The 26,425-nt window shown below is 37.6% G+C and overlaps 1 protein-coding gene across 7 annotated transcripts in view; it reads right to left on the reverse strand.

Annotated features, from left to right (window-relative positions):
• Positions 1-26,425, reverse strand: part of sdk2b (sidekick cell adhesion molecule 2b) — a 315,370-nt gene that overhangs the window by 38,706 nt on the left and 250,239 nt on the right. For all 7 annotated transcript variants that reach the window (XM_044102414.1, XM_044102411.1, XM_044102409.1 and 4 more), the window contains exons 8-23: positions 26,006-26,089; positions 25,673-25,867; positions 24,206-24,322; positions 23,265-23,432; positions 22,860-22,962; positions 18,599-18,775; positions 17,626-17,762; positions 16,036-16,183; positions 14,510-14,650; positions 13,464-13,645; positions 12,589-12,704; positions 11,415-11,610; positions 10,963-11,061; positions 7,569-7,760; positions 5,244-5,365; positions 1,192-1,301 (exon numbers count right to left, since the gene is read on the reverse strand). In XM_044102414.1, the coding sequence (XP_043958349.1) occupies positions 1,192-1,301; positions 5,244-5,365; positions 7,569-7,760; positions 10,963-11,061; positions 11,415-11,610; positions 12,589-12,704; positions 13,464-13,645; positions 14,510-14,650; positions 16,036-16,183; positions 17,626-17,762; positions 18,599-18,775; positions 22,860-22,962; positions 23,265-23,432; positions 24,206-24,322; positions 25,673-25,867; positions 26,006-26,089 (2,287 nt within the window). The remainder of the gene's footprint in view (positions 1-1,191; positions 1,302-5,243; positions 5,366-7,568; positions 7,761-10,962; positions 11,062-11,414; positions 11,611-12,588; positions 12,705-13,463; positions 13,646-14,509; positions 14,651-16,035; positions 16,184-17,625; positions 17,763-18,598; positions 18,776-22,859; positions 22,963-23,264; positions 23,433-24,205; positions 24,323-25,672; positions 25,868-26,005; positions 26,090-26,425) is intronic.

Raw genomic sequence — 26,425 nt, forward strand, 5'->3', positions numbered from 1 at the left:
GATCTCAACCAGACCGTGTGTTTGTCTAAAAATGTCATGACTCCGTATCGAAGCCATAGACAATAAAGCAAATTGAAACTCTTCTTGTGCAAGGGTGGAAAATAATTGAATAAATTTTTAGGTGATTTTGATGTCCTCCATATTTGAACAAACTTCTTTGTTAGAGTATTCTCTAGAAATACTCAAATAAAATAGAAATATGCAAATACAACAGCCTGTTAATGTATTAGAATTTGCCCCAGAACAGAAAATAATTGGACTTGTGTTATCATTTTAAAGTCCTGTAATTCTATAGTTTATTCTATTTTATTCAAACACTTTGTTTAATGTGCAATGAAGAAAAGCTGCACCTCAACCTCATTCTTTTTTGGCATCAAAAAGCTTATGATATACGTTTCCTGAATGTTTGATCATTCTCCTTATCAAAGTGATAAACTTTATTTAAATGTGTTGGTTTTCTGGCACTGACACAGGTTCTAAACATGGTCCATCAATTTTAATAGGGTTGAGGTCAAAGCTATTCCAGAAGCTGAACTTAGCCTAGTTTATTCATTTCAGCCCCTCTTGGGATGTGTTTGGGATTATTCTCCAATTGGAACACCTGGAACACATTGTGTCCCAGTTTAAACAACCCAGTTATTGATTTGTGGTGAAGTTGAGGAATTTGGAGGAATCCCTCTTTCTTCATTATTTGATGCGGTGCAACCACCTGCAGTGAAAAAGTCCCACAGCATGTTGCCGCCCCCACCACGCTGACTGTTGGTACTGTGTGGGCTTTATCAGATTTCAGTAAAGTTGGAAGGTGTCGACTTTTGAGCAGAGGTTTTTATAGTTAGCAGAGTCTCAGTTCTTACAGAGTGAACAGTGACACTGGTGTTAAATACATTTCCAGTTTGGAGCAGGCTTGAACTTTGGTTGCTCTTGGACTGTTCCTCAAAACTGACAAATTTCTGTTTGTCTGGGAGTGACAGTTTGGGCTATATATGTTTGAAACTTAGCACAGATGGGTGTCATGCTGGATTGTGGTCCCAGATATGACTGTGTGTGTGCGTGTGTGTGCGTGTGTGTGCGTGTGTGTGTGTTTATTTTGTTTTTGTATCCCCTGCCTCATGCTTACTATCTGATAAAAACTGGCACCAGGTCAGGAGTCTAGGATAGCAAAGGAAGTCAAGGTGAAATGTCGTGTGTTACCTGTAAAGAGTGTACGGATTGAGACCAGGCACCTCCAAAGAGCGAGCTTCAGGTTCATTTGACACGTGATGAACTGTCACCCAGTCCTCATTTTCTCCTATCATCCCAACCTGCAAGGAAGACAGCAGAGGAGGGGTGAGTGATCTCTGAAAGTCTCCGACAGTCCACCAGATCTCCAGTGCCCCGCTAAAGTATTCATAGCACTCACACATTTCCACAAAACTTTGTCATATTACTCAGTCTCTGGTTTGTTGAATCATTTTATTGATTGTATTTATAGCTGCTCATCTTTTTGGTTATATCTTCACCAGCTGCACACATGTAGATGTTGAAATTGTGGCCTGTTCTTTACAAAATTGCTCAAGCTCAGTCAGAATGGAAAGGGAGCATCTAAGAATGCACATTTTCAAATTTAGATTAATTTAGGTTTGGACTTTGATTGGTCCATCACTAGGCCATTAACTAAACCGTTCTATTGTAGCTCTGGCTGTGTGTTTATATGTCCTATTGGAAGGTAAACCTCAAGGCCAGTTACAATTCTTATGCAGTTCCTAAAAAGATTATATTATTGCCCTATATTTACATCCAGCCATCATCCTGCAAACTCCGAACAGTTTCACCACACATAGGATCTTGCATGTAGGTCAAAATGCTCAGTATTGGTCTGATATGATGAGAAAACCTGTCGGATAATTTATTAGAACTTGCCCCAGAACAGAGAATATGTTTGCTCTGTCCTTTATGTGGCTTGTGCCAAACTAAACACATTCTCTTATGACCTGATTTGTGTGAAGAAAAACCAGGATTGTAAGGATTGATTTTTCCATTTCCAGGTAATGGGACATTTTGTCACAACTCTGCGTTAAAGTTACACTTAGCCCTCTGAAGCCTTTAAATAACAGCTGTACACTGTAAAATGTAAAAGTAAAGTGTACTCAAAAAGAAAAGTGACCTGAACTCATTCCAGCTTACTCTGTTGACTATACTAACTTAAACTTAGCAAAGACAACTTTCTACTGAGGCAAGTAATCAAACTCATCAGCAGCAAGTAACCCGAACTTGGAGTTATGAGTGAGCAAAACGCATCTGCATAACCAGCAAAAAACTCGGCATCGTTCGGCAGCTCTCGTTGAACGCACATGCGCATTGGACACTGACGAGTGACGACGTGTTTGAAAGAAACGCCAAACTGTCAACAATACGGCGGTTGCTGCAGCTACGTTTGGTCACGGTAAGTCCCACTGTTTTTTAGCAAACTTATATTCGTTATCTCGGCCGTATAATTCATCCGTAAGTCCATGTTTTGAGGTTAACTTTATGTGTAATGATTTAGCGATGCCTGGGACTAACGTTAGTCGAAAATATCATGTTTATTTAGTGGCAACAAGATGGAGCGGCAGAGCAAAAAAGCTCTCCGGGGCGCAAAACAAAAAAAAGGAAAAGGGATAAGGATAAAGATGTTGGCGGGTTAAAAAAGCCGCTGTACTGTTATAGAAGGCTTATGATGAGTAGACTGCCATAGGTGGGACAGCTGTAAACTGTAGGAGAAGCAGCCGTGATGAAGAAGTGTAGGGTCACCAGATTTGGGTTTCTGAAAAGGAGGACACTTCTTTTTTTGTTGGCGGGGGGTAGAATCGGCGGACACACATGCGCCAACGGGGTGTGGGGGGGGGGTAGAACCTGCGGTAGCACAAGAAATCGGTAGCACATGTGTGTAGTAGCTGCCGATTCTTGCCATACAAAGAAACCTGGAATGGAGTAGTGGAACGGAGTGGCAATGTAATCACAATGCACTGTAAGCTATGTAATGTGTTTTGAGGCAGTTGACCAAAATCCCTAACGATTTTTAAATTCCCCCCGGACATTTTTTTAGGTCTGAAAAGTAGGACATGTCCGGGAAAAAGAGGACGTCTGGTCACCCTAAAGAAGTGTTATGTTGATATGTAATTGTGGTGTTGCTTCTATTGTTGTTAGGACTGCGAAGACCCAGAGGTGTCTCACACCCCCATTGGGATCCTGACCATCATTCCTGAGGACAGGCAGGCCTCCACTGACTCACTGCACCTCCAGTCTTCAAGTACTGCCATCATTTTGGAAGGAAGTCTTGTCATGAATGATCTTGGAAATCTTCCACATGCCATGTGCTTGCTCTTTGGACTTATTTATTCTCTGAATTTGGAGTACCCTCAACAACTGAAGTACACCTTTGACTTCATCCAAAGGGTGCTTCTCTCACTTGGACATAAATCCCTAAAACCAAAAATACAATCACTCAAAAATCTTCTGATGCAATGAGTGAATGTGATGTGACATTATGGATCAACGTTGATACCTTTACCCTTATTGGAAAAGTGATTTTTATTTCTTGTTTGATTCTTTTTTGTTGGAGAGAGCATCATTGCACTTGCAGACTACTAAATGGTTTTATGTTAATGAGGAGAAACATTACTTCACTTCACTACTTCATTATTTACTTTATCAATGTTATGATAAATGTTAGGCTCTAGTATTGAGAATTGAGTTTTTGTTTCACACCAGTCAACAAAGACATTTAAGCAGGGATTCTCAAAGTTTTAAAGACTGAGGGCCATTTGAAGGATTCAATATTAGATTGAAGGCTACCCTAGAAAAAAAGTCATGTCATTTTTTTCCCTAAAAAAGTCTATGGAAAACTTTGTTTCCAGGTTAGTGTGTATGTAACCACACTTGAGAACCTTGTATTTAAGGTAAACTTGTTTAATTATTAAACATTTTTTTTCCATTCAAACTGTTGTCTGTTGGCTCTTCGTTCCAATAACTTAACACTTTTGGTTCATCTTACTTGAACATATCAAGGCAATCGGTTTCCTGATATTTTGCAAGTAATGTGAACTCTTAAACGTGTAAGCATAACTTATTTTTATGAGTACTGCTTAATTGACATAACTCACAATTTGAAGTAGTCATAATTGACATTTTATAGTCAACTTTACTAATGATTTTGAGTTAACGGCACTCAAGTTTACTGCCATTGCATGAGTTGTCTGAATGAATATTTTACAGTTAACCCAATTAATGATTTTGAGTTAACGGTACTCAGGTTTACTGCCTTTATCTGAGTGGTCTAAACATAGTTATTTTTAGCTACTTTACTTGAAGATTTTGAGGCAATCGGTTTCCTAACTTTTTTTAAGTAAAGTGAACTTATTACTTTTTACAGTGTATCGACAGGTCAATGTCAATGTCAGCTTAATTTGAATAGCAGATTTAAAACCATTCTAAGCCAGACACAACATGTATTAGCAAGATACCAAAGACAGAAACACAAAAAATTTGTAAATATATATATATATATATATATATATATATATATATATATATATATATATATATATATATATATAGACATAGATATAAAAGGGCAACAAAACATATATTGCGAGCCCAGTTACAAGAGCAGGCCAAGAGACAAAAATAAAACAGAAAATCTCTACAACTATTTAGGATAATGATTCAAACTCTTCTTGTATATAATGCCAAAGGGAAAAGTGAATCTTTATTGGACTTTTAAAGATCTTTACTGGCTGGGCACTGTGTATTTGTAGGTTGTTACAAGGAACAGGGGAAGCAATGGTAAATGTATGATCACTTGTGTTTTTTGCATCCTTCTACTGGGAACATTTACTAGAACTGCCCTGCTGAGTACAGATGTACTAAAATTAAATGACAGACGTGAACTCTATTACTTAATTGATACCACTAAGGAAGTTGTTTGCCCTACATTTTATTTAGAAAAATCACACAAGAGAGGTTCAATGAAAACGCATAACATTTTTTGTCAGATTTCCACCAACTTCAAAATTATTAGCAATTATATGTTGGTCCATCAAATGAATCTCAATAAGATACGCTGAAGTCTGTGGTTGTTACATGAAAAAATATAATAAAAAAATTGATGCAGAAGGTGAAAATATTTTACCAAGACACTGTATATATTTGGGAAAAGATAATCATGCATAATGGTTGTCTTTTTGAGGGTTTATTCTTGATTTGCAGTTTTAAGCTTGGCTCACCTGGGCTTCTACCAGCCAACGGGAAATGGATGTTTTTCCATCATAGCCGGGTTTGAACTGCAGGTTGACTGAGCGTGGACCGATGTTGGTTATTGCAATGTTGGTGGGAGGGCCGGGAAGCTCTGTAAGAAGGCAGAGACAACAGAAAACAGAGAGAAAAGAAAATCCCTTTTAATACCTTGTGTTTTGCTGCCTTTCATATAAGATGGTTATTATTAGCAAAATTCATCAACCACACTGCCCTCTTGTGGCAGTACAAATACACATGTGGATTTGTCAGCCATTATTCTTATTTTTATTTATTTTACATCCCTCAAATTCAGCTAAGACATTAAAGTCAAGTGAGATTTGTAACAGTGTTTTATACACAGCATACGGACAGAGACAAAGCTATAAAAGCCAATTACACAGGACAGACATGGAGACTTGATTCAATCTGATACCATGATTGTTTAGACTTGAGTTGAATAAACAATACAAATGGATTATTTACGGGTAATCCGGAAACGGAAAACAAATCTGAAGAGATAACTTTTGTGTGCGTCCATGTCTAAAGTTTTTGATTCTGTGTCTCACCACGCAGGTTTGTGTGAAACTCAAACTCTTTTCTCATGCCTGATGTTTTTGTTTTTTTTAATAATTACCATTCCATATAGACATTCCAAAGCAGAATATAGCTTCCATGAATCCTAGAGAAAGACATTAACGTCGAACAGTGGCATACAGAAGTACCCTCATTAAAAAATATATATAATCACTCCCCTTGGCATACTTTACTTTTTTCCCCCTAAGATTGCTCGAATGCAAGTATATTTACTCCCGATGAAACGCAGATTATATGTCTTGTGGTAAAATCACCACCTTGAAAATTATTTGCATGACGAATTATTGAGGTTGCTTTTAGCTCAATCGTTATGGTACAGTTGCAGGCACATGGCGTTTTCTTTATGCACATACAATGGGGGTAATTGCCATTCTGGGGACTATAACTGCTGCACTGAAGTCTGCTCTCAATATAACAGCCTGTCATTTCCCAGATTTCACAGATGTACGGCGTCTGAATGCAGCTCCAGTAATTGCCGCTGGCATTGTGCTCCTGTTTCAAGAGTTTGCAAATATGAAACCATTAAAGACTGTAATTGCCCCTAATCCTCCCATGAGAGCCAATATTTTGTGTATGTGTGCCAGATGTACGTGTGTGTGTATTTATACATATTACACACACACACACACGCACACACACATATATATATGGATAGAAAATACTCCATATTCTTTGGTTCCGTCCCAAACGGGGTGACAGAATTGAGAATTTATTGTGTCTGCTAGCAGGCAAAAAATGGACCTCTTTCACCTGGTTTGGTGTGAAGTAGTAAATCTGAAACAAAAGGAAGTGTTGGGGAAACTTTCCAAGCTGTTCGTTGATTACAATGAGCAAGCCTACAATTCTGTCCTTTGGATTAGTTGAGCTTGGTTGAAATCTATGATTGGGATTTGCATGTGCAAGTATAAACTGCTCAAGAGCAGAGAAATAGGCAGAAAGGTAGTTACTCAGTTTTATTTTGCAGTGTGGTATTTTTTCCTCCCACAGCTTGTATTTATGAGTACCAAATAAGTCATGACCTCATTTTTTATAACAGGTCATTGTCAGTATGGGTACACCTCGGAGCCTATAAATGCAACCATTCAATCTCCTCTAAAGGACTCTCTCCAAATATTGAAAATTAAAGACTGATGGGAACTGGTTCACTGGAGTCTGTTTTACAAACCAGCAATGAGAGGACACTTTAAAGACAAGTCAGTAAAATGTGTCATAAAGTTCCTGCAAAAACAACAACAACAAAAAAAGATGTTTTCTATTAGAATAATGAGATCCGACAATAAACTGAACAGTTAAAGTAAATAAGTGTGTGCTGTGGGAAATAGATAAACTGAAACACAGCGTGAGACGGTTGTAGTTTTACAAACCCCAACTTTACTGTAAGAGCTTATATATGAACCACACATCAGCCAATGAGAAAACGTCCTTGATTAACCGATCATCAGCAAGTGTGTTCACCTTTATAAATTTATAAGGTTTCACAGTTCGCTGGTTAACCTGTGTGCCTGGGTGAAAGACGTCAGCATTGACCTTAGAGAATCAACGGTCGCTTCCCATCAATCCAGAGATGGTCAAAAAGCCATTTCCAAACTATTCTATCATTCTATAGCGAGAAAGATAATTCCATACATTTTTACACAATTTTTAAGCATTTAGTAGGAGTAGCATTGATGAAATGTTTTTGGAATAAATTTATTACAATGTTTACATCTTTGGTCACTGACCTGGTGGGACCCCAGAGGAGATGGTAGAGGAGGACAGCTGGCCTTGGCCCTTGGAGGTCATTCCTGCCACTTCGATAGTGTATGTAGTGAGAGCGGTAAGGCCCGTGACCCTGTACTCAAGGGTGATATTTGGCAGGTAGTGGGTGACTCTCGTGTTTGTCCGGTTGAACTCCTCCCATGAAATTCGGTATCCTGACACAGCAGCAGAGACGGGTTAAATAGAGCACGAGTCCTTGCTGTGAAAATTCTGCAGTGGTTTTACAACAATGGCAACCCTCAGCTCACTGCTGTGGGGAAAGCTAACAGAAATATTAAATTAACTTCATCAAAAATTGAATATAGCAAATTTAATCAGCAAGTGATTATACCTCCCCGTGCTCACACATCCTCCGCACAGACTCACACACACACACACACACACTCAACCTCTCAAAGTTAATGTAATTTGCTCCTTGGCCAGCAGCTCTTTTCATGTGATTGCATAAAGCATTAAAGCAGCATTTCTTGCCAAATCAGTAATCTCACATGGCATGTCGGTGTTTGTCTCCTGGGACTGTGCGGCACATTAAAATGTCCTGGGAAAAATGTTAAAATATGTATGTTCTGAAGGTACATAATGTACAATGTACTTATGTACATAATACTATGTATATATATTTTTTTATTATTTGTACTATGAATAAAAAATGCAAAGTGCTCCTATCCTGTTTAACTGCTACATTTTATCATATTACACCTATAAACTTGAACATTTTTTATTAGGATTTTATGTGGAAGATCAATAAAAAGTAGTGCATTCCTGTGAAATACAAAATAAATAATAAATGGGTTTTAAATAAAAATAAAAGTCGGAGAACTTTGGGATGTGTTTGTATCAGTTACTACTCCATCCCTGGCTCTATGTTTAGGGCTGTTGTGTAGCTGGAAGCAGAACCTTTGCCTCAGTGTCAAGTTCTTTTCAGTTTCTAATTGGTTTTGTCTCAGGAATGCCTTAATTTTGCTCCATCCATTTTCCCGTTATCTCTCACTATCATACCGGTCAGATTTTTCACCTGGCCTTAGGACATCTACAGCTTGTGCAGCTTTGTGCAGTCTTTGGTGGTTCTCTAATTAATGCTGTCATTTCCCAGTTTAGATGGAAAGCATGTGTTGGTAAAATTGGAGGTGTGCAATAATCTATACTATTTTCGAATGATGGATTCAACAGTGCTTATTCTATAACATAACAGTGAACCAAATCTTTCCACTGGAAAAAACCTCTAAGGCTTTCACAGAACAGCTGCACCATGCCGCATTACACCATGTTCCAAATTATTATGCAAGTGATATTTTCTCATATTTTCTTAAATGGTCAATGCAAATGATGGTCAGTCTAGTCATGAACTATTACAGCAGTGGTCCCCGACCACCGGGCCGCAGACCGGTACCGGTCTGTGGACCAATTGGTACCGGGCCGCGCAAGAAATAATTAAATATGTCTGTTCTATGTATTGAGTCTGGATGAGCTTTTATTTTGAAAATCCTAAACCGGATGCTGTCGGTTAAGTCTTGCGTGCCAACATGCAGCAGAATGAGTAAGAAACAACGGCATCGGTCTTGGTCCTTGAGATTCCAGAGGCACCAGCAGCTTCAAATAATTGTTTGCTGCTTTGTAAGGGCATTTTAACAGCTGCTCTCTTAATCCGATGAATTTGTCTAACAGAAACCTTTCTCATTATGCCTTCATCTGTACAAACCCATTTTTGTTCAGCCACAAATCTCTTCACAGTATAACGCTTCAATTTTTGTTAAATATCTAATGTATTCATACATTGTCATATGGCACTACACTATCTGATGATTTTTGTCAGCAGAGAGATCCTTTCTCTTTCCCATATTGCTTGAAGCCTGTGGCCTGCTTAATAATGTGGAACATCCTTCTTAAGTAGATTTCCTTTAATTGAGCTCACCAGACAAACTAATCAACCCAGCTCTCTGAAATTAATTAAAGTGATTCAAAGAGCCCTGACACATAATACCATTTATAAATTTAGTAGCACAACAAAAGAATTAATCTTTATGACACTTAAATTTACCTAACACGTAAAAGTTTACCTGTTAGAACTCCATTCTTCTCACTAGGCTCACTCCAGCTGCATAATAATTTGGAACATGGTGTAGATACAGATGAACTCTATTTTGTAGTTGGTATAAATTCTGTACAAATGATTTTATTTAGGTGCATCAGAGTTCACGGGACTGAATATAAATATGCCATCCACTTTTTGTGTTTTTATTTGTTGAAAAAGAAATCAAAAATAATCTGAATTAAAAAATACACTGAAGTTTATGGTTGTAACATGATAAAATGTTTAAAAATTCAACGTTTGATATACATCTGTTGCATATATGGTGCAAAGTCAGAAATTATTTATCAGTAAAGTTTTTCCAATTTAACCATGGAAGAAAAACAGAGGGTTTGCTACTTATGTGTGTTGACCAGCCTAACTGTTTCTAGCATCACAAGTGACAATGAATTTCTAAGGATTTTGTGCAGTCAAATACTGTAGCAACACATCAGTAATTAAGAGTCCTGCAACAACTCAATGTAACCCTAGGTAAGACACAAAACCCAAGTTACCTACTATCTAAGCATGAATGTGTGCATGTTTATAGGTGTGAATATAAATAAAGTCAGAATTCTGACTTCAGAAGATGTTTTTGTGGATTCACAAAACTTGGAGCTATTTAATTCCAACTATTCCTAGTGAAAGTGGTGAAAACCAATAGACACCACTGTTATTGTGTGGTCTAATACACCCTGAGAAAAGACTATAAATCTGTAAACAGATACATATAAAACTGGCATTGCAACTATTCCAACAACTTAAAAGGTTTTCCCCATTCTTACATACTTCCACAACTTTATTTGTGACTTCCTGAAAACACATAACTCATGAGGACTTTCTTTAGTGGTTGGGATGCCTCATAAATTATTCTATCATGCACAACAAAAGGGCTTAATTTTTTTTTTTTCTCAGAGATTGATGCAACCTTCATGTTTACTCCAGCTAACATGTTTGTGGTAGAGTTATTATGACCAAGATGAGAAGACGAGAACACTTTTTGTCTTGCAGAATATGTTTTGAAATATTTTTCTGACAATTGTCTCAGAAGAATAAAGGTATATTTTCAGGCTAGCCCAGGCAGTTGTAGGCGTGCAGCTCAAATAGAATAAACAACAAATATTACTGTTGCTCCCATGTGCTTAGCACAATAATTGAGGTCAATCTACCACAATACCATCTCAGGGTTGGCTCTTGTTATTGGCCTCATTTCACAAACCTTTGACAGATATAAAAACAGTATTTTTTTTCTTTTCTGCTTCACTTCTCATGAAAACTGGGAAGTTTACCTGTTAGAACTCCATTCTTCTCACTAGGCTCACTCCAGCTGACTTTGAGAGAGGTATCCAGGATCTCTGTGAAGCTCAGGTGGCCTACAGCACCGGGGGCTTGATTTGAAAAATAAAAATAATGAGCATTGCCAATGGGCAAATAGTTCTATCTGCAAATAATTTACTCCGGCATTTACTTTTGAACATTTCAACATTTGGATTGTAAATCTAACTCTGCAAAATCAAACTAACCAACAGCAAGCAGATGGGCTTTTAAAGCTTAGCTACTAAGAGAGTCATGTCCCAATTAAGAAGATTCTGGGTGGATGCAGAATACACTTTTTTTTTTTTATCAGCATCTCTGCAACATGATTCTGCATGAATAATAGATCTTGCCCAAAGGATGTTGTTGCTATAGGATGCCTGATTTCTTTTGCTAGGATGGCAGAGTGAGAAGAAAAGTAACTTACTGTCCTCATGAGTCTTCAGAGCCTTAGGTGGGCTGCGGGGGCCGTCTCCAGGTGTAGTGAAGCACAACACCGAGGTGGAATACTCAGTGAACTTCTTCAGACCTGTCACATATCCCACGTGGACACTGTCCTGGAAGTTCGGTCGTACTGTTACCATAGAAACTTCTTCTTCTTTGCCAGGTTCCCAGGCCAGCAACTAGAACAACAAGAGGAGAGACAATGGGTAAGAAAATTACTGTGACAACCAAAGACTCTAGGGATCACTTGGCATCTTGGTTTAGTCTATTTTTAGAAAAGTGCCCCGGTGATGTTTTGAATGAAGGAGAACGTAGGAATAGCAGAAAAGCTCTATGAGATTTTGCTCAAGAGAGATGGGATATCATGTCACCATAAATGATAGCTACACACTCTACAGGGACAAATGGGAACTGGATTGACCAATTAGCTATTTAAGTAATCAGTCCCAGTGGTTAATTTTTTGGGCTGATTTACAGTTTTTAGGCCAAGCAAATGTTTATTAAAGAAGTAAGTCAGGAGGCTTAATGCTCCCAAAACTGTGTTCCCCTGTGCCTGTTTAATCACTCATCCTCTACATGTTCAGTTAACCCTTTAAAATCTAAGAAACTAATTGCATTTTTATTTTATTTTCTGTAAAATAAACAAAAACAGAGGAAAATTCACCTACTTTTTCCAATTCCATAAGAATAAGTTATAATTACTTGTGTTAGATGTTTAAGAACTGACAGTGGTTTAAGTTTTTCAATACATTTATTTTTTTATTATTCGTGGTTTTCTTTTAAAAAGCAACTTTGTCAAACTCCATACATTTTCACCCACATCAAAACTGATAAACGGTGAAAATTAAATATTACTTGACTCTGCAATAAAAGAGAAACTTTCTATCAGCACTGGACAATTCAAGATATACACAGTAGCAGACGGGTACAGACAGGAAATGAGAAGCAAGTCACAGAGAAATGCTGCTAAAGAAAGAGAACAACCTTCAACTGACAAATGGGAAAACACAGTCCATTGTTCTCATTGGTGCAGGATATTGTTTGCCTTCTGGCTTTTTCCCTTCTCTTCCTACATGTAATAGAGCATGTTCTGCACTGACAGCTCTGTCAATGGATGTGATGGCTTGTTGTGAAGACACTGTTGGGGGCCCACTGACCTTGTAGCCCTGGTTGATGCCATTGATAAACTGAGGGTTCGGAGCAGTCCAGGTAAAACGGATAGCTGTTGAGTTGACCGCCTCGACCTGCACATTTCCTGGAGCGATGGTTGGGACTTGGATGAATGATGGAGAGAAAGCAAAAGAATTGGGAAAATAAGAAAAGGAGAAAAAAAAGGAAGAGGCAGAATCGGAAAGATATTAGAAAAAGAGGGTGTTAACGTGCCTTTCAACTAATAGTTTAAAGTCTGTGCGCATCGGTTTTGCTGTCAGTATTGATCGCTGCTGCGCAGGTCAAGGCAGATACTGCCATCACTCTCCCACTGAAACACCTAATACCAGAGCTCTTTGTGGGTGTACTTGTGACTGCTTTAGATATTAGGGACTTTTAGGTGTATAGAATACCTGTAGTTAGAAAATAGGCAGCCAGATTCAACCAGACGTACACAAAACTTATTAAAGCTACTCCACATGAGCTATTCCAAATTTGTCTTATGTAAAGTTGCATCTCAACAAATTGGAATATCCTTGAAAAGTTATTCCAGTAGTTCCATAGAATATTACATAGGACACAACTTCCAAGAAGGTAAGCCACAAAAGGTCAATAGCTAAAAACATCTTAGTATCTGAGTGTTGTATTGAAGCGTGTCAATGGAAATTTGACCAAATGAAAGAACATTTCCTGTGTTGTAGGAAAACGTTCAACCAGGACTCAGCACCTGCTCACACTACTTAAAGTACCAGCATGTGGTTTAACCAAGGTATCCCTTTGCTTCATTGTTCACTGAGTATTCCTTTTTCTTGAGGTGTAGCCAAAGAAAGATTTATGGTAAAACTTATTTACCGAGATATCAAATTTTTGATGAGTTCCTTACCTCCTTGAAGAGTCCACTCTGTGACTTTATGGCTGAAGATGCCCAAACCTGCCCCGTTGTAGGCAGCCACCTCAATCTCATAGTTTGTCCAGATGATGAGGTCTTCTAGGAGTAGAGTGGTAACATCCGGACTGGAGATATTCTTGAGCTGATAGTCCACAGGTAGCCCGGTGAGTCGGTAACTGAAACACAAATTCACAAAGTTTGAATATAAAGATCCGGAATATAAAATCTGAACAAATAAGAACATCAAAAAAAATTTATTTTCTACAGCAATTCAGTTCCATAACTGAAGTTGATTACACTTACATACTTAAATACATATGTTTTCTGAGAAACAAAATTTTCCATTTCTTTGGGTTTTAGCTGTAAGCCATATTTCATTGGGATTAACAGAATCAAACACTTAAAATTTTTGTCGAATGAATATATTAAAGAGCTTTACTTTTTGAATAAAATTCCTGAAATAATTATATTTTGCATAATATTCTAATTTACAAATGTGGTAAAAATGTGTTTTTGTTCCACGTTTCTTGCTCCGCAGAAAAGGACGTCACAGTATTCAGCTGCAGTACACCTGTCTTCCTTCTAGAGGGGGACAAAGCACCAGCAAAGCGGCACCTCAAATCCCACAGGCAGCTTTGACATTGCCTGGAAATCACCTGCGGTTTCATTTGGATGTAATGAATAAAAAGTCTGACAGAGACCCGAGCTAATTATAGGTTTAGAGGATTTACAGTCACTTTGGCTTATTGCATACTCCGTCTATTAGAGTCACAATGTTTGCTCAAGTCAGCCCAGTAATTAAAGGTTGGTTGTACGTCAGATAAAATATTTTTCAAGTTGCTTTGTTAACAGAGACAAGTGAGTTTCATGAGGAAAGAGTAATCTAATACTGTGACACAATGTACTATGTATAGCTTTTAACAGAGTCTGTTTATTCAGAGAAGTTTTAACAGACTCAAATTTGACTGCGTCACTTCCCAAGAATGTGGAAAAACAGGCAAAGAAGGCAATGGCATGTGTTAGGGTGGGGGGGATTTTACCGGACGATGTAGCCTCTGAGGATGCCGTTCTGGTGGCTTTCGGGCGGAGGCTGCCACTGGATCATGATGGACTGGTTGGTCCTGCCGCTGGCAATGACATTCTGAGGAGGGGCACTGGGGGGCTCCTCTGGGAGAGACACGCTGAAGATCACATACACACATAGAGAAAAGAAGATGACAGAGAGAAGATTGCCATCATAGAAATAGGTCCTTGAAAATCAAGCTGCCACTTATGTAAATTCATTTGCTTAAAGGTGTTTACTGATGCTTCCTAGTATTTGTAATTTGCTCATTTTAAATAAAGAAACACACAGGGCACCAACAAACGCAGAGTTTTTCCCTCACAAAGACTCTGTTGTGCCTGGGGGGAGAGGATGGAAATAAGAGAAAGGAATGAGACAATTAACAGCGGCCAACTGGACCCATGGAGGGCTTTGTGCTGGGCCAACTGTAACGAACGGGAACAGAACGCTTTCCCCCCACCTATGGGTTTCCTCTGGGTAGAGAGTTGGCAGTGTGGTGAAGCATGACTGGCTGGTAAAGCAGACCGACAGCGGTTGAGGAATAGCTGGTTATGTGAAGCCACAGAGATGACAATGTTGATGTCACCTCAGACACGGATCATTTCGTAACTCCATGAATGTTACAGTAAGGTTTATTTGGAAGCACCTCTGTATGAGCAAAACATTGTATCTTAACCCAACAGCCACAAAGCAAAAGACTTCAAGATGATGTAGAGACGACAGCCTCCACAGTTATTGACTCCACTGGTGTAGATTTGTGAAAAGGAAAATCATCTTTTTCTGTAGTGGCATTATCACACAAAGGGAATATCCCTCCATTTGATCACATGTAAATATCAATGTGTCCAGTATCACAGTGGCAAAGCACAGCTTGGAAGCCATATTTGGTGGGATATATCTTAAGTGGCAACCATGTAATTTTTTATGCCAGTATTATTTTTTATGAATATTTTTTGTGGTCAAGATGCTAAACAAGATAAATACTAGAACGAACACTGCAAAGAAGAAAAAGAACAAATAGATGAAGAAACTGAGGTAATATACTACATGGTCATCACAATATTCCACACGTCCATCTGTGCTTCCCTCTTCTCCTCCCTGCCTCCTTCTGTTCATCCGTCTGTCCGTCTATCCTAACTATCAGAGGTAGCTTGCTTTTGTGTCTCTTTCATTGTCTTGGTTTTTGTTTGCTCAAAAGAAGTGAAGTATTTGGTATTTGTTTGTTTCTCCTGAAACTATGACCCCAAGAGGGAAGCACATACCAAATACTGATTCAAAAGTGCTGCTACTTTTACTTGGCACAGCTACCAGGACTGCAGAGACATTTGAAGACGGGAAAGTCGTTTGAATTTCTTAATAATAAAATATCCTTGAAAATGTGTTCAAAAGTACAGCATCGTGATGAGGTCTCCCGTAGAAAAAAATTATTTTATGATTTGTTCAGTGTTTGTTCTAATAAAAGGAGAATACTGATGAACAGATAAAGGTCTGTCCTTCACTCACCGGTCAGTCTCCTTACTGAACTGCCCCTTCCCGACATCATTAACGGCACAGAGGCGGAACTGATAGGAGCGGGCCGGGATCAAGCCATTCACTGTCACTGCTGTGGACTCTGGTTCAATATTGGCCAGCAGGATGGCCCAGGGAGCATCTAGAACAAAGAAAATGGAAAAAACAGAATCCACATGACAGCACACAAACACACACATTCATTTTCACTGTTCCAATCAGCTAAAACAACAACAACATAATAATAATAATAATAATAATAATAATAATAATAATAATAATAATAATAATAATAATAATAATAATAATAATAATAATAATAATAAAAACCAAACCAAACAGATTTATGACTAATTGTGTTATGTTAGCGGTTTTGAGCTCTTCTAAATCTACTTTAAATGACACACAGCAACCTCCACACTTGTGTGCATCTTTGCTTAGATGTGCAAAATTAAAATAAATTAATCTTTTACTGCAGTAGAATCATATCATCACATCATACAACCCTAAAGCAAACATTTCCTGTTTGATTTAATTTAAGTTGGTAAAATAAGCTAAACAGATGGGTCACATCTGATAAACTTGTTGTACCATCCGACACTGAAATACATTTAATTTATATCAAGCTCACAGTGATATCGAATATTTCTGCTACAGGAATGTCACCCTTTGCTATTGTTCTCCCACAGGGATTTATGAAGATTTTTTTTTAACCTTCCTAGCTATCCTTCTCATTGAGTCGATTGGATAAAAATGGGTCCACGTTGGGTCTCATTTATCATGATTCCAGTTGTTTTAAACTTTTTAATTATAGCTGTAAAAGGTAAAGTCTAGACCAGCAGCCATTTTCTTTGAACTGTTTCCTGATTTATGAAGCTCAGCACCAATCTGTGTCATTTGATTGGCATGTTCCACTGTTTTTCTCATTTTGAAGATTGACAAAGAGAATTTGGCCATTGTGTTACTGTGAGTATTTTTTACACACTAAAGAAATGGGAAGTAACGGAATACAAGTTGCAAGATTTTTTTTAGATTAACTTAAATGGATGAAACAAAAACTTAGAACTAAGTTAATCAACTTATGAAACAATAAGTGTAGCATTGGTATTCATTCAATAGTACTCATTGTACCGTAATTAATATATTTTCCTCTAAGTGGGATGTTTTTCCCACTGCATAAATGCACTGAAATTAGAGATTGATTTACAAGAAAAAAGAACAGTGAAGTTCTACCATTGTTTCCAGTACCAACAGGAGGAAAGTGTTAGAAACGTCCAGAATAATCCTAATTAATTTTCTCTTAAATTTTATTTGAGCCACTCAAATTCTTTGCAGCATTTATTTTACATTTTAACGTCAAAGCAAAACCACAGCAGGAGTCTGTCTCCGTGCATGGAAATGCACACGAAACACCCAGACCCACATGTGAAACATTTTCTATCTTTTCAAGCCTGCATCAATGATCCCACGAGTCAAGATCCCTCTTCCCCCAAACCCAATTCAGAATAAATAATTTAGAGGTAAACTGACACGAGGAGAAGTGAACTTTGAGGAGAGTACAGAAGTGGACTGGTAGAGACTTACTGTTTTCAGAAACCTCCAGGATATAGCGTATTAGAGGACTGTTCCCATCAAAAGGCTTGGCCCAAGCCAGGTCTATGGCTCTTTTCTCAGACTTGCTCAGCACTGCAGAGGGGTTCTCTGGGGCGTGTGGGAGCTGCCTGCGCGGGGGGAGAGATCAGAGGACAACTTTGATAAATAAAAGAAATCTGTCTATCAGAGCAGTTTGCTTCGCTGCCTACATCTCCTGTAGACGCCCGAAGAGAGAGTCAAATCTTTCGCAACAGAGACGTCAGTTCAGAAAGGTGATGAAATGTGACTTGACAAGGCAGCAAAGACGATTCCTTGTCAAGATGGACACGCAGGCAAACAAAACGAGATGGATATTACCAGAGGTCGGGATGGGAAATGAAACGAATGGCATTAGGAGAGAGATAGGAGGAAAATGCACAGACAAAGACGTGAATAAATGAGGCAAAAGCTGAGGATCATTAATTCATTCAGGCATAAATTCAGATAAGGGCAAACAGATTCATATATAAACCTTAAAGCGACGGACAGATAGTCCCTCAGAGTAAAAGCAGTAAGCCAACAAGGGAGACAGTAGAGCGATGGAGACAGATACAGTCTCATTCATATTCAGTTTAACCTTACTGCAGTGACTCACTGGTGAAATGATGGGGAATAATAAGACTTTACAGAAAGGAAAAAAAATAAAAAATAGTACAGTACAGTACAGGGGAAGGGAAAAAAAAAAAGAAGTGAGTGGAGGGAGTCGACCAGGGGCTGGAGAGTGTCAGGTGAGAATGAGGACAAGGGAGGTGAGGAAGAGAAGGCGTCATTTAAGTGGAAATGAGTCAGAGATGTCGATAAGAACAGGCAAGACAGTGGGGTGTCGGGGACATGTTCCTTTCTGCTACTTCACATCAAAGAATTTTGACGACAAGAGTGTAAGGAGGAAAAGATAAGGAGAGATGGGGAAGAGGGAGGGGTTTACCTAACACGGAGGTGAGCGCTCCGGGAGTCGTTGCCTCCGACCGAGGTGACTCTACATGTGTACGTGCCGATGTCACCCGACCAGGTCTGGGAGATGTGCAGGGTGCCGTCGGCGTCCAGGCGCATTCGGGGGATGGCTTGCACGTTGATCAGAGAGTTGTCTTTTTCCCAAACATTCCTGCAAAACAGACTCTGGAATGTTACACTGCAGTCAAACAGCACAAATCAAAATGTGACATTGTTGAGATTTCTGAGGCTCTGTGATCATTATTTTTTTGTTTGCTTGTTTTTGTTCCATTCTTACAAGAGATGAATTGATCAGAGTTCTACTGCCTGATACTGTTTCCAATTTTACCTCTGACAATACACACAGAAGTCAGACGTTCATCTATGCACACTCTATTTTAACGCAACCTCTACATCCAACATATATATATATATATATATATATATATATATATATATATATATATATATATATATATATATATATATATATATATCTTAAAATTATGTTGCATTTATTTGATGGAGGCAGACGTCTGAAATCAAACAGAAAATTAAAAAATACTATCATCTTCATGCTGTCCAGGGCAGTAAGGATGACCTTATTTTTTATCTGATGTTTACAAACAATAAAAATACATTCCAAGAACATGTTTGGCAATTTATCTGGATTTAATAAAAGAAAAACAGTGACACAATTTGATTGGTTAAACCTAAGCAAGAGAAAACTATTTTGTGACATTACTATCTAATACCCGTATTTTAGAGAAACTAATTCTGACAGTCTACAATTGCAAAAAAGCAAACAAAAAAAAAAAAAACCCTTATCATTCCTCACTAATGCCGAAAGGAATGTAATTTTATCTAGGTAATCACTGAACATCTTAGTCAGAAAACCTTTTCTAAATTTATTCTGACTATAATTTGCTGTTCCAAAAGTTAAATGATATTGGACAAATTTTGAATAAAAGAAATATCTCAACAATGACAGCCAAATTGAGTTTATTGTTTTTCCTTCAAACTCATAAAGTTGGAGTGGGTGCATTAAGCACTTTTAGACAATTTCAGGTTTATTGCACAGCCAGAAGTAGATGGCAACAGCTTAATATACTTTTTGTTTATCTTTATTTCCAAGAGTGGCACAAATAAGCTCAAGTAAACCTATCTTATTGCTGTGACTAAAATAGATTAATCGTTTCATGTGCTTCCAAGGTTCCGGCACAGTTTTCATATTGAGTCTATTGTTTCTACCTTTGAACTGCTGCAACTCTAAATCACCTATTATTCCAGTAGGAAGTAGAACAAAAAGAAGAGGCTATTTGTTCTCTTGTTCTCCCTTTTTTATTTATTTATCTATTTTTTACTTTGGCTGTTTTTAACTAGACATAAAATATTTCTTAAGACTTTGAACATATTAATGCAAATTACAAACCTTTTAAAGAATATGTACAGTACACTAAATTTATGGATTCATCACCTTTGGAAGATAAATAAAACCACAACACCATAAGTCCTCTATCGGAGTTTACAGTGGGCTCTTTTTTCAATTCATCCTTTTAATTTCATTACTGCTTTTAGATGACTGCAGGTGTTTTGTGTTGGTTTATTACTTAGAATTTTTTTTAGATATAGTGAAATTTGTGTTTTTATTATGTTGGTCAAGCTTGGGCAAGCAGCTATTTTTAAGTAATGTTCAACTTCTGGAGATCAGCCCACATCTGATCTCCATTTGAATGACATGTTTTCTTATGTGATCAGTTTTTAAGTGTGGCAAAGAGAAATGTGCATCACTACTGCCTTATATTCATATTGTATGGAAGAGGAAGTCATGGAAAAACTGCTTTCGATGAATTTATTTGACAAGAACTGTTATGGGAGCAAACACGCATGGCAACAACAGTTTTGTTAAAACCAATTATCTCTTCACAGAAGTTTTTTTTTTTTTTTTCAACAAGTGAGTAAATTCAAGATTGAATTTTGAAGGTTGCATTTTTCAGAATTTTATCAGTGTTAGGTTGCGCTACTCCAATAAAAAGATAATTAATTTGAACATTTTTCGCACATCTTTAGCAAAAACTAAATATGAGTTTTAAGAAGTTGTTCAGCAACGTCTACATTTTTCACTGCCTCAAATATATGTTATTTAGACTTTGATTTGCAGTCTCATTTAAGCAGTCCAAAGTCAGTTGTTGCATAGCTGATCTCAAGACTTTATATGAACTAGGAAACCAAGTAGTTACTGTCTTGATTTAACCTTGTAGTTAAAATGTCTGGGCAGGATGATTGTTTGAAGAAAAATTGAGGACACTGCACAGTAAATAATTTTAGATTGAAAGCACAACAGTTGATATTTGCCAAATTGCATATTTAGGCTGATGTGGTTTAAACATGTGAGTTTTAAATAGTAAAACAAAATCTCAACTTTATTTTATGCCCATTTTGGTCTAGTTATGTATCAGACAATACAATTTTGTTGCCACGTACATGAATGCAAATCCTCAACATTCATATCCCCATCAGTCATAGAGTACACAGATGACTTTGTCATCTTGTTTTTAGCTGTAATCCAAGCAGACAATGTTATTAGTGAGCCGTTTCATCCTCTTCCCACAGTCTCCTCAAAGTTACCACCAGAATTGACCTGAACACTCGTTGGAATGCCTAATGGCTGTATATCAAACAGCAAATCCACATTCATCATAATTACAAAGCACAGAAGCAGCGTCAGATGTAGCTTTCTCGTTTGAGTATAAAAGAGAGAAAGGAGTTTATTGATCAGGAGTGAAGTTGGGTACAAGGCAGGAGTTCAGTAATCATTCTGCTGAAAGACACGTGCGACAGCAGTGGAGGCATGTGGTAAACACTTCTGTCATACACAACTTTCTTGTGGTTTCTAAATGTGTAATAATGTATGTCCTACCCTTCACAGTAAAGCAGTTTTAACAAGATACACTCAAAAAGAAACTTGTTCAATTTACTTAGTACAGTTATGGCAACAAATTTCACAAAATTCAGTGACGTTACATATATAAATGGAACTTGACAGAATTTAGTAAACCGAATCAAAAATACTTTGTAGCTCCAACTTATCTGACTCCAGTTAGTGTGGCGATCACTGAATTTTGGTGTACTTAAGTTTTAGGGACGGTATAGCAGCATTAGCCTTAGTTTTACTTACTAAACAAATATATGTCCATAGTTTTCACATATTTCACATAATTTGAGTAAATTCAAATTACACCAATTCTATTTTGTGAAAAAAAAACAAACAAAAAAAAAACAGCTATTACCAATAAAACACAACATCATAGATAACAAACTAGTAAAGGATTGTAGCATAGCATATTGTTAAATCTAAAAAACAGTTTTTATGACTTTAACAAGTAAAAAAACCCTAAGTGAACTTACTAAAGTGTGTTATATTTGATATTTCCATTTATATAGTACAATAATTCTATGAGCTCATTTTTTGAGTGTAGTTTAACAACAAATATTGTTATTGTTCAAAAATAAAAGATTTCTTTCTGCTCTTTTGAAATACTACTTAACTTACACTAACCTACTACTTAACAAGAATTGTACAGTTGGTGAATTTTTCAGAAAAGAGTAAAAATATTCAGTTGTTTTTTTTTTGGTGGTGGTAAATATATTATAAAACAGACATTCAACACAAAATTAAAAATCAGATTTATATTTTATGGCTCTTCGTTACCCGAAAAAAAGGCTCATGTCTTAACACTAAATTAATAGCAAGTAATATTATTGATCATACAACCTATGGTAAGTTATTTTTTAAATACTGTTTACGGTGAATGAAGGTGACAATTATTTTGAGGTCTATAGTAATAGATGACTTCCATGCACTACATTGAAAAACCTTGCATAGCAAGGCCTTTCAATGCCCTCCTTTGCATTGCTGTGTCAGGCCCCATTTAGGTGATATCTGCTGGATTTTATTTACAGGTATAAGAGTAAAAGGGTTCTAAATACATTTCAGATACAGCTTTGAAAAAAATATTCAACTTATGTATGATTTTACTTCTACTTTAGCATAAAATCACAATAAAAGACCTTGTTAATGATTATTTAAAAATTTGGATGGATATGAATTCTTTTGCGACACATTGCTGAGGTTATTTATTTTTCCAGAGAGAAATTTTATGCCATCAGTTCAAGCTACATTCTGGATAATTGAAGCCATACTGTCTCCAATACAATGCGTCCACGTCTCCACATGTTTGTGAACAGATCCTTACCTGATAATTACACTAGGGTCATGTGTGACCCCACAGGTCATAATGGCTTTGGTCCCTTTGATGACACTCTGATCCTGTGGGGGTGTGGTAATCCGAGTGCGAGCTGTGGAGACAAACCAAAGATGTGAATGAATAGAGGAAAGCCAACGGAACGTGCTTCCTCAAATGAGCAGAGTGAAGAGAAAAAGAAAAATCCCCAAGAACTTCAAAATGAATTTCAGAGAGCTCATTTCTGTTAAACTGACAAGTTCCAAATGAAGAAACTAAATGAGTGTTTCACAAACCATGTTTTATTCATATTTCTTAATAAATGATCCAGCTTTTGCACCTGTTGTATTTTTTCCCTCACTAGGGTTTAAAGATTTCCTTGAATGCGTGTTTGGTAATCACTCCCTAAACACTTACCCCAGACAATGAGGTCAGCAGATGCCTCATCGATGCCCCTCGAATTACTTGCCATACAAGTATAGGTTCCGGCATCAGAAATGTGTGAAGGGGAGATGAGCAAACTGCCCGACTCGAGCAGAGTAAACCTGGGCAGCTGCACAGAACCGCTGGCCAACACACGCTCACCTAAAGTTATTGAAAGGCAGAAAAAGAGAAGAGTGAGGAGATAGAAGATAAATAAATAAAAGCAACAGACAGAATGATAAATTATATATATATTTATATATATATATATATATATCTATATATAGATATCAAATTTTCTGTCAATTTCTGAAAATTGGCAAGACCTTTCCAAAACATTAAATTTCTTCTATTGAAGTCATTGTTTCTTGATTTGTGAGAAATATTTATACACAGTCTATACATGTATATACAGTCATATTTGACTAATTAGGAAATGTTTCGATGAGGCTCATTTGTCAGACTAAGTATATTTTGAACATAATCTTTAAGCAAGTTTTCAACGTATTTTTCATAAAGCCAACATTTTTGTACTAAATATGTTTTTTTTTTGGTCTGATACAATACTATCAAAAAGCTAAAATGTCATATTTTAGTTATTTCTATGTGGAAAATCATCATAATAAGCTAAAACCAAGGCTTCAAAATCAATGTAATATGTGTAATAATCAATGTATTACACATATTACAAATCTGTAAATATGTGCTTTAGCAATTAATGGAATAAATTAACATTGCAATACATATCCACAGAACAGAGAGGAGCTTTTTGTCACTTTAACAATTCTGAAACACAGTAGCCATGAACCTAACAGGGTAACAGGGTAGCTTGTAGATGTAAGAGTGACATAACAGCCATCGTAAACTCTATACTGTAAAACTCTATCCTGTATATGAACTGTATACGAGTATGCGTGTTTGCGTGTAACTGAGACCTTTCTGCCAGGTTATGGCAGGCCTTGGGGCTCCTGAGGTCTCACAGTGCAGGATAATTGACATCCCGTCAATCACCGTGCTGTCAGAGGGTCCAGCTGTGATGTTCGGCGCGATACCTGAGGGGAGACAAAACACACAAACACTTCAGTCGTGTTACTTCTAAAGCACCAACCTGCTGCAACAGAATGTTTAATTGGTGCTTTGTCCCACTAATTTGCCTTCACCCTACTGCCACTACCGTGTGCCAACTGTCTATGCACAGCAAGATAGAAAATATATGGAGAGGAGAGGGAGAAATAACCTGAGCATAAATGGAAAAGGAAGGCATTTCCAAGGCGACTAAAATCCTTGTGTGTGATGTGCAATAAATCAAAGCCCCTTATGGAATGACAGGAAACCATATCACTCCCTACAGAAAGGATGCATTGGGAGTTTGTCACAGGAGCAGAGTAAATATCCAAGCAGAGAAGACGTGGAGACATGGATGTATTGAAAAAGAGGAGAGCGATGAGATGAAATCTGAGCGGAGGTAGGCGAAGAAGCGATACCAGCACCGCGACAAAAGAAATAAGGACGAAAGGAGTAATTCAGTGACTTGGAATATTATGAATTCTGATAACAAGACGCATCATGGAGTGAAAGCAGTGGGAAAGCAGATGCAGCGAAGAAAATTAGATGTCAGAAACTTGCAGAAAGGATGCACAGCTAGAGTACAATTACCATTGATTTTCAAATTCCTGCAGTGCCATGAGCTCAGACAAAAAAAAAAGATGTGAAAGTTATTTCCGAATTAAGAGAGAGGCAGTAAACACGGTTCTCAATGACGGGTTTCTGTACTGTAAGCTTAAATTGTCTGAACAATTGTCAGTCCATCCATCATCCGTCATCCTCTGCTTTTCTGAGATCAGGTTGCAAAGTACATTTTCATACTGCGTCCTTCTCCTTCTACATGTCATCCTTCAACATGGCGATACATCACATAACTTCCAGACATACATATATTCAGCATTTAGTTGTTTTTTTTTCATCACAAATGAAATAATTTTCAATGTTTGTCAATGTGCTTTAAAGTGTTTAGCATGGTAATGATTGTTCAGCATAGAGCAGAAGAGCCACAAAAATAACAAGGATGAATGGATGGATGGATGGATGGATGGATGGATGGATGGATGGATGGAAGGGTGGATGGACTGCAGGTGCATATCTATCTTATTCTATTGGCTGCCATATATTTATAGAACGTAGCAGAAATGCATATAAAGGATTCATTTAGCCTCACTTTTCTCCTTATTTTAAGATTTGATTGTATTTCTCTTTTTTATAACACAATTACATCTCATCATCATCCCTGAATCTGACAAAGGGCTTAAGGGAACTAGATGGAGATTTAAACTATATTTATTACATCTTTAAGACCAGTAATTATTCCTGGAAGCAATTTGATGAAGAGCTCCCAGGCCACTCACTGGTAACAGCCAGGTAGGTGTTGGTCTGAACTTCTCCTGCCGAGTTCCTGGCAAAGCACTGAAACATGCCGGTGTCATCGGGCAGCAGACCGTTGACCTGCAGGCTCCCTCCCACCAGGACTCTGTACCTCGGCGTCTTCACTGGATCGATGGGAAGGGCATCCTTGTACCAGACAATTTCTGGCTGGGGAACTCCTGCAGAGAGTCGACAAGGATTTGGATTACAGACAGCGGGTTACCGCCGTCCTTTCAGTACGACTTCATTTAAATTCAGAAACTGTTAAACAGGTCCACTCTGAAAGGATTTGTCAGATAGAATAAAGCCATACTCACCCCTTGCTTGACAGGGAATGTCCACCACCTTCTCCATCTCAGCCGTGATGTGTTTCTCTGGTTCCTTGACAAACTGTGGTGGCTCTGACAGATCAAAAGGAAAAAAAAAAGAAAAAATTAACAGACCAAAAAAAACAAAAAACATCATTACCACAGCTTAGAAAATATGTTACGGAATTATAATTTGATGTGATCATAAAAGAATGAGTAACAGAGAGAGAGATGCAATACTACATTAAAACTGTCCAGCTGTTGAATCATAAAGCTTAAACAGAAAAAGAAAAAAAAAAAAATCCACCTCACATTCAGGCTTCTCCTTAAAAATGAGCTGCGAAAGCAAGACAGTTGTCAAAGTCAGCAGTATTAAGGTAAAAGTTCACTCCACCTCATAGCTTGAAAACATCAAAGTGTTTCAGTGGG

This window comes from Gambusia affinis, linkage group LG20 (assembly GCF_019740435.1).
Source record: "Gambusia affinis linkage group LG20, SWU_Gaff_1.0, whole genome shotgun sequence".
NCBI classification, from domain to species: Eukaryota; Metazoa; Chordata; class Actinopteri; order Cyprinodontiformes; family Poeciliidae; genus Gambusia; species Gambusia affinis.